This window comes from Scyliorhinus torazame, chromosome 22 (genome assembly GCF_047496885.1).
Source record: "Scyliorhinus torazame isolate Kashiwa2021f chromosome 22, sScyTor2.1, whole genome shotgun sequence".
NCBI lineage: Eukaryota > Metazoa > Chordata > Chondrichthyes > Carcharhiniformes > Scyliorhinidae > Scyliorhinus > Scyliorhinus torazame.
The window spans coordinates 10279760-10289643 of NC_092728.1; the positions used below are offsets into that span (position 1 = coordinate 10279760).

The 9884-nt window shown below is 52.2% G+C and overlaps 2 protein-coding genes across 3 annotated transcripts in view; one reads left to right on the forward strand and one right to left on the reverse strand.

Moving 5' to 3' along the window:
- The window catches only part of LOC140398904 (organic solute transporter subunit alpha), a 74677-nt gene that overhangs the window by 37295 nt on the left and 27498 nt on the right, over nt 1-9884 (forward strand). For both annotated transcript variants that reach the window (XM_072487872.1, XM_072487871.1), the window contains one exon: nt 2989-3062. In XM_072487872.1, coding sequence (XP_072343973.1) covers nt 2989-3062 — 74 coding nt within the window. The remainder of the gene's footprint in view (nt 1-2988; nt 3063-9884) is intronic.
- Nucleotides 1-9884, reverse strand: part of LOC140399385 (uncharacterized) — a 48115-nt gene that overhangs the window by 34181 nt on the left and 4050 nt on the right. The window lies entirely within an intron of this gene.

The window sequence follows — 9884 nt, forward strand, 5'->3', positions numbered from 1 at the left end:
CCCTCCAATCCCAATACCCAACCCTCCAATCCCAACACCGAACCCTCCAATCCAAACGCCCAACCCTCCAATCCCAACACCCAACCCTCCAATCCCAACACCCAACCCTCCAATCCCAACGCCCAACTCTCCAATCCCAATCCGCCAATCCCAATGCCCAATCCTCCAATCCCAACACCCAACCCTCCAATCCCAACGCCATACCCTCCAATCCCAACGCCAAACTCTCCAATCCAAACGCCCAACCCTCCAATCCCAACGCCCAACCCTCCAATCCCAATGCCCAACCCTCCAATCCCAACGCCCAACCCTCCAATCCCAACCCCCAACCATCCAATCGCAACACCCAACCCTCCAATCCCAAGTCCCAATCCTCCAATTCCAATTCCCAAACTCTATATCCTAAACTCCAAACCCGCTGATGAGGTCTACTATGCGGAATTAGTGAAGTCTTTCGACACTAAAACTCAGTCGAAATTGGAGTTTAACTTCTCGGATGCAAATAACAATCTTTATTGCCTCGATTTGATTACAATTGAGAGAAACTTAAATCTATTCTCAATACAGTCCGGCTAGCGAAAGGACTTAAAGAGAAGTAACTTATAAACAATTTAACTTTTAAAATAATACAGGAATAGTTTCTTGCTTACGGCAAAACAGCTTGCATTTACTTCAAGAGTTAAAGTGGAAAAGTGAAAATATGAAAATAAGGATAGCGAATAGTTAGATCAAAGTATAGAATGATCCTGGATAAAGATGGCCGTACGGACCATCATGCTTAAAGGAAATCTTATCAGTCTTGAGCCATCTATCTACACCTCTATGTCGTCCTAATTGGTTTGGGTGAGAATCAAATACATTTGATTCGACGGTTAGCTGTCAATCCTTAATGTGCAACGTACGTTCTGAATGTTTCATGTTTGAATATTTGTGTATGTTATGGAATGCGATTCTGTGCTATTATCAAGACTGGTTTCTACTGGTTTCTGCTGACTTTGCTTTATCTATATTATGAACAATGGTGCCTTCATGTTGCTATGGCACCTGCTTCGTCCTTGATCAGATTACTGGTACAGCTCATTTCTTAATGTCAAACTGTCTTTGAAAATATGTTTATTAGAACAATAGCTTTTTCATCTTACTTAGTGAAAATGTTGTTTTTATCTCCAATGAGTTTATGCATGAGTCAGGGTTTTTGTGTCTCTGTTGAAGCTATGTGTTTTGTCATGACCTGAGGTTATGGGTGCTGAAATTCTCATTTTAAAATGGGTATTAAAACTGGGGCTTAATATTTACAATAAAATAGCCTTTTTACCTATTAGATCTATCAGGAAATAGTTGATTACTATCACCCACAAACCCCAACCCCAAACTCCACCAAACCCCAAAATCCCAAACCCCCAAACCGTAACCTGCCCTCCCTGAGTCTCCCCTCCCACAGGCTCCCTTCCCTCAATCTCCCCTCCCTTAGCCTCCCCTCCCTCAGCCTCCCCTCCCTCAGCCTCCCCTCCCTCAGCCTCCACTCCCTCAGCCTCCCCTCCCACAGGCTCCCCTCCCTCAGTCTCCCCTCCCTCATGTCTCCCTTCCACCAGTATTCCTTCAGCCTCCCCTCCCTCAGCCTCCCTTCCCTCAGTCTTCCCTCAACCTACCCGTTCCTCAGCCTCCCTCCCTCAGCATTCTCTCCCTCAGCCTCCCTCCCCTCAGTCTTCCCTCAGCCTCCCCTCCCTCAGCCTCCCCTACTCAGCCTCCACTCCCACAGGCTCCCCTCCCTCAGCCTCCCCTCCCTCAGTCTCCCCTCCGTCAGCCTCCCTCCCTCAACCTCCTCTCCCTCAGCCTCCCTACCCTCAGTCTTCCCTCAACTTCCCCTCCCTCAGCTTCCCCTCCCTCAGCCTCCCCTCCCTCAGCCTCCCCTCCCACAGGCTCCCCTCCCTCAGTCTCCCCTCCCTCAGTCTCCCCTCCCTCAGTCTCCCCTCCCTCAGCCTCCCCTCCCTCAGCCTCCCCTCCCTCAGCCTCCCTACCCTCAGTCTTCCCTCAACTTCCCCTCCCTCAGCCTCCTCTCCCTCAGCCTCCCTACCCTCAGCCTTCCATCAACTTCCCCTCCCTCAGCCTCCTCTCCCTCAGCCTCCCTTCCCTCAGTCTTCCCTCAACCTCCACTCCCTTAGCCTCCCTTCCCTCAGTCGCCCATCCCTCAGCCTCCCGTCCTTCAGCCTCCTCTCCCTCAGCCTCCCTTCCCTCAGTCTCCCATCCCACAGTATCCCCTCCATCATTCTGTCCTTCCTCGGTCTCCCCTCACACATTATCCCCTCTCTCCTTCTCCCCCCTCAGATTCCCCTCCCTCATTCTTCTGTCCTTCAGTCTCCCTAATTCTCTCCTTCCTCATTCTCCCCTCCCTCGAGGTACTTATCGGATCACCCCCCCCAGTGCCCCCTAGTGGATTAATTCCCCAGTTCAGGATCATACACAATGGTTCCTACCCAAAGTTCAGGGTCCTCTACAGTGGATCCACTCCCCAGATAAGAGCCTCTCATAGTGGATCCCCTCTCACCAGTTCAGGATCCTACACAGCGGATTCCCTATCCCCATCTCAAGGTCCAATGAAGTGGACCCCCACTCCCCAGTTAAGAAGGCTACATTGTGGATCAACTCCATCCAGATCAGATTTCTACACAGTGGATCCACTACCCCAGCTCAGGACAACGCTTAGTGGATCCTACCCACTTCAAGATCTGACCCAGTGGATCCATTAACCAAGGTCAGGAACCTAGGCATGACTCAGTGGATCCCTCTCATTTCAGGATCCTATATAGTAGATCCCACTCTCAGTTCAGGATCCTATGAAGAGGTTCCCCTCCCACTCAATCTACAGAATGCATTTAATGTTCTGGCTCGCTGACGTTGAGATTCAGAGTGGGCGCTTGGAGAGGGGCCATTAGCATTGGGCCAGAGAGCTGCACATTCGAACATTCCTGGCTTTGTTTTTCTTTACAGGTGTTTGGTGTCACCTCTTTGATCGGGATGTATATCCCCAGGTCAGCTTCTCTCTGCAGCTTTGTCGCATCCATGTAAGTATTCTTGGGAAATAAATCCCAGTGAGACATAAGCACCCTCCGACAGATTGAACTCAAAGACTCCATTCCATTCACCCCCACAGTACACAATCCCAAACCCCTTCCCATTCACCCCCACTGTACACAATCCCAAACCCCTTCCCATTCACCCCCACTGTACACAATCCCAAACCCCTTCCCATTCACCCCCACTGTACACAATCCCAAACCCCTTCCCATTCACCCCCACTGTACACAATCCCAAACCCCTTCCCATTCACCCCCACTGTACACAATCCCAAACCCCTTCCCATTCACCCCCACTGTACACAATCCCAAACCCCTTCCCATTCACTCCCACTGTACACAATCCCAAACCCCTTCCCATTCACCCCCACTGTACATAATCCCAAACCCCTTCCCATTCACCCGCAATGTACACAATCCCAAACCCCTTCCAATTCACTCCCACTGTACACAATCCCAAACCCCTTCCCATTCACCCCCACTGTACACAATACCAAACCCCTTCCCATTCACCCCCACTGTACACAATCCCAAACCCCTTCCCATTCACCCCCACTGTACACAATCCCAAACCCCTTCCCATTCACCCCCACTGTACACAATCCCAAACCCCTTCCCACTCACCCCCACTGTACACAATCCCAAACCCCTTCCCATTCACCCCCAGTGTACACAATCCCAAACCCCTTCCCATTCACCCCCACTGTACACAATCCCAAACCCCTTCCCATTCACCCCCACTGTACACAATCCCAAACCCCTTCCCATTCACCCCCACTGTACACAATCCCAAACCCCTTCCCATTCACCCCCACTGTACACAATCCCAAACCCCTTCCCATTCACCCCCACTGTACACAATCCCAAACCCCTTCCCATTCACCCCCACTGTACACAATCCCAAACCCCTTCCCATTCACCCCCACTGTACACAATCCCAAACCCCTTCCCATTCACCCCCACTGTACACAATCCCAAACCCCTTCCCATTCACCCCCACTGTACACAATCCCAAACCCCTTCCCATTCACTCCCACTGTACACAATCCCAAACCCCTTCCCATTCACCCCCACTGTACATAATCCCAAACCCCTTCCCATTCACCCGCAATGTACACAATCCCAAACCCCTTCCAATTCACTCCCACTGTACACAATCCCAAACCCCTTCCCATTCACCCCCACTGTACACAATACCAAACCCCTTCCCATTCACCCCCACTGTACACAATCCCAAACCCCTTCCCATTCACCCCCACTGTACACAATCCCAAACCCCTTCCCATTCACCCCCACTGTACACAATCCCAAACCCCTTCCCACTCACCCCCACTGTACACAATCCCAAACCCCTTCCCATTCACCCCCAGTGTACACAATCCCAAACCCCTTCCCATTCACCCCCACTGTACACAATCCCAAACCCCTTCCCATTCACCCCCACTGTACACAATCCCAAACCCCTTCCCATTCACCCCCATTGTACACAATCCCAAACCCCTTCCCATTCACTCCCACTGTACACAATCCCAAACCCCTTCCCATTCATTCCCACTGTACACAATCCCAAACCCCTTCCCATTCACCCCCACTGTACACAATCCCAAACCCCTTCCCATTCACTCCCACTGTACACAATCCCAAACCCCTTCCCGTTCACTCCCACTGTACGCAATCCCAAACCCCTTCTCGTTCACTCCCACTGTACACAATCCCAAACCCCTTCCCATTCACTCCCACTGTACACAATCCCAAACCCCTTCCCATTCACTCCCACTGTACATAATCCCAAACCCCTTCCCATTCACGCCCACTGTACACAATCCCAAACCCCTTCCCATTCACTCCCACTGTACACAATCCCAAACCCCTTCCCATTCACGCCCACTGTACAGAATCCCAAACCCCTTCCCGTTCACTCCGACTGTACACAATCCCAAACCCCTTCCCATTCACTCCCACTGTACACAATCCCAAATCCCTTCCCATTCACTCCCACTGTACACAATTCCAAACCCCTTCCCATTCACCCCCACTTCACACAATCCCAAACCCCTTCCCATTCACCCCCACTGTACACAATCCCAAACCCCTTCCCATTTACTCCCACTGTACACAATCCCAAACCCCTTCCCATTCACTCCCACTGTACACAATCCCAAACCCCTTCCCATTCACCCTCACTGTACACAATCCCAAACCCCTTCCCATTCACGCCGACTGTACACAATCCCAAACCCCTTCCCGTTCACTCCCACTGTACACAATCCCAAACCCCTTCCCGTTCACTCCGACTGTACACAATCCCAAACCCCTTCCCATTCACTCCCACTGTACACAATCCCAAACCCCTTCCCATTCACTCCCACTGTACACAATCCCAAACCCCTTCCCGTTCACTCCCACTGTACACAATCCCAAACCCCTTCCCGTTCACTCCCACTGTACACAATCCCAAACCCCTTCCCATTCACGCCCACTGTACACAATCCCAAACCCCTTCCCGTTCACTCCGACTGTACACAATCCCAAACCCCTTCCCATTCACTCCCACTGTACACAATCCCAAACCCCTTCCCATTCACCCTCACTGTACACAATCCTAAACCCCTTCCCATTCACCCCCACTGTACACAATCCCAAACCCCTTCCCATTCACCCCCACTGTACACAATCCCAAACTCCTTCCCATTCACCCCCACTGTACATAATCCCAAATTCCTTCCCATTCACTCCCACTGTACACAATCCCAAATCCCTTCCCATTCACTCCCACTGTCCAAAATCCAAAACCCAAACCCCTTCCCATTCACTCTCATTGTATACAATACCAATCCTCTTCCCATTCACTCCCACTGTCCACAATCCCAATGGACCCAAGCCCCTTCCCATTCACTCCAACTGTACACAATCCCAATGGACCCAAACCCCTTCCCATTCACTCCCACTGTGCACAATCCCAATGGAATCAAACCCATTCCCATTCACTCCCACTGTGCACAATCCCAATGGACCCAAACCCCTTCCCATTCACTCCCACTGTGCACAATCCCAGTGTATCCAAACACCTCCCCATTCACTCCCACGGCACACAATCCCAACGGACCCAAACCCCTTCCCGTTCACTCCCACTGTACACAATCCCAATGGACCCAAACCCCTTCCCATTCACTCCCACTGTACACAATCCCAAAGGACCCAAACCCCTTCCCATTCACCCCCACTTTGCACAATCGCAATTGACCCGAACCCCTTCCCGTTCACTCCCACTGTACACAATCCCAGTGTATCCAAACACCTCCCCATTCACTCCCACTGTGCACAATCCCAATGGACCCAAACCCCTTCCCATTCACTCCCACTGTGCACAATCCCAATGGACCCAAACCCCTTCCCGTTCACACCCACTGTGCACAATCCCAATGGACCCAACCCCCTTCCCGTTCACTCCCACTGTGCACAATCCCAATGGACCCAAACCCCTTCCCATTCACTCCCACTGTGCACAATCCCAATGGACCCAAACCCCTTCCCATTCACTCCCACTGTACACAATCCCAATGGACCCAAACCCCTTCCCATTCACTCTCACTGTACACAATCCCAATGACCCAAACCCCTTACGTTCACTCCCACTGTCCACAATCCCAATGGACCCAAACCCCTTCCCGTTCACTCCCACTGTCCACAATCCCAATGGACCCAAACCCCTTCCCGTTCACACCCACTGTACACAATCCCAATGGACCCAAACCTCTTCCCGTTCACTCCCACTGTACACAATCCCAATGGACCCAAACCCCTTCCCGTTCACTCCCACTGTACACAATCCCAATGGACCCAAACCCCTTCCCATTCACTCCAACTGTACACAATCCCAATGGACCCAAACCCCTTCCCATTCACTCACACTGTGCACAATCCCAATGTAATCAAACCCCTTCCCGTTCACTCCCACTGTACACAAACCCAATGGACCCAATCCCCTTCCCGTTAACTCCCACTGTGCACAGTCCCAATGGACCCAAACCCCTTCCCATTCACTCCCACTGTGCACAATCCCAATGGACCCAAACCCCTTCCCATTCACTCCCACTGTGCACAATCCCAAAGGACCCAAACCCCTTCCCATTCACCCCCACTGTGCACAATCCCAATGGACCCAAACCCCTTCCCGTTCACTCCCACTGTACACAAACCCAATGGACCCAATCCCCTTCCCGTTAACTCCCACTGTGCACAGTCCCAATGGACCCAAACCCCTTCCCATTCACTCCCACTGTGCACAATCCCAATGGACCCAAACCCCTTCCCATTCACTCCCACTGTGCACAATCCCAAAGGACCCAAACCCCTTCCCATTCACTCCCACTGTGCACAATCCCAATGGACCCAAACCCCTTCCCATTCACCCCCACTTTGCACAATCGCAATTGACCCAAACCCCTTCAAGTTGACTCCCACTGTACACAATCCCAATGGACCCAAACCCCTTCCCATTCACTCCCACTGTGCACAATCCCAATGGACCCAAACCCCTTCCCATTCACTCCCACCGTCCACAATCCCAATGGACCCAAATCCCCTTCCATTCACTCCCACGGCACACAATCCCAACGGACCCAAACCCCTTGCCGTTCACTCCCACTGTACACAATCCCAATGGACCCAAACCCCTTCCCATTCACTCCCTCTGTACACAATACCAATGGACCCGAACCCCTTGCCGTTCACTCCCACTGTACACAATCCCAATGGACCCAAACCCCTTCCCATTCACTCCCACAGTCCACAATCCCAATTTACCTAAACCCCTTCCCGTTCACTACCACTGTGCACAATCCCAATGGATCCAAACCCCTTCCCATTCACTCCCACTGTACACAATCCCAATGGACCCAAGCCCCTTCCCATTCACTCCAACTGTACACAATCCCAATGGACCCAAAGCCCTTCCCATTCACTCCCACTGTGCACAATCCCAATGGAATCAAACCCATTCCCATTCACTCCCACTGTGCACAATCCAAATGGACCCAAACCCCTTCCCATTCACTCCCACTGTACACAATCCCAATGGACCCAAACCCCTTCCCGTTCACTCCCACTGTGCACAATCCCAATGGACCCAAACCCCTTCCCATTCACTCCCACTGTACACAATCCCAATGGACCCAAACCCCTTCCCATTCACTCCAACTGTACACAATCCCAATGGACCCAAACCCCTTCCCATTCACTCCCACTGTGCACAATCCCAATGGACCCAAACCCCTTCCCATTCACTCCAACTGTACACAATCCCAATGGACCCAAACCCCTTCCCGTTCACTCCCACTGTGCACAATCCCAATGGAATCAAACCCCTTCCCGTTCACTCCCACTGTACACAAACCCAATGGACCCAATCCCCTTCCCGTTAACTCCCACTGTGCACAGTCCCAATGGACCCAAACCCCTTCCCATTCACTCCCACTGTGCACAATCCCAAAGGACCCAAACCCCTTCCCATTCACCCCCACTTTGCACAATCGCAATTGACCCGAACCCCTTCCCGTTCACTCCCACTGTACACAATCCCAGTGTATCCAAACACCTCCCCATTCACTCCCACTGTGCACAATCCCAATGGACCCAAACCCCTTCCCATTCACTCCCACTGTGCACAATCCCAATGGACCCAAATCCCCTTCCATTCACTCCCACGGCACACAATCCCAACGGACCCAACCCCCTTCCCGTTCACTCCCACTGTACACAATCCCAATGGACCCAAACCCCTACCCAATCACCCCCATCGTACACAATCCCAATGGACCCACACCCTTCCCATTCACTCCCACCGTCCACAATCCCAATGGACCCAAATCCCCTTCCATTCACTCCCACGGCACACAATCCCAACGGACCCAAACCCCTTCCCGTTCACTCCCACTGTACACAATCCCAATGGACCCAAACCCCTTCCCATTCACTCCCTCTGTACACAATCCCAATGGACCCGAACCCCTTGCCATTCACTCCCACTGTACACAATCCCAATGGACCCAAACCCCTTCCCATTCACTCCCACTGTCCACAATCCCAATTTACCCAAACCCCTTCCCGTTCACTCCCACTGTGCACAATCCCAATGGATCCAAACCCCTTCCCATTCACTCCCACTGTGCACAATCCCAATGGACCCAAACCCGTTCCCGTTCACACCCACTGTGCACAATCCCAATGGACCCAACCCCCTTCCCGTTCACTCCCACTGTGCACAATCCCAATGGACCCAAACCCCTTCCCATTCACTCCCACTGTGCACAATCCCAATGGACCCAAACCCCTTCCCATTCACTCCCACTGTACACAATCCCAATGGACCCAAACCCCTTCCCATTCACTCTCACTGTACACAATCCCAATGACCCAAACCCCTTCCCGTTCACTCCCACTGTCCACAATCCCAATGGACCCAAACCCCTTCCCGTTCACTCCCACTGTCCACAATCCCAATGGACCCAAACCCCTTCCCGTTCACACCCACTGTACACAATCCCAATGGACCCAAACCCCTTCCCGTTCACTCCCACTGTACACAATCCCAATGGACCCAAACCTCTTCCCGTTCACTCCCACTGTACACAATCCCAATGGACCCAAACCCCTTCCCGTTCACTCCCACTGTACACAATCCCAATGGACCCAAACCCCTTCCCATTCACTCCAACTGTACACAATCCCAATGGACCCAAACCCCTTCCCATTCACTCACACTGTGCACAATCCCAATGTAATCAAAGCCCTTCCCGTTCACTCCCACTG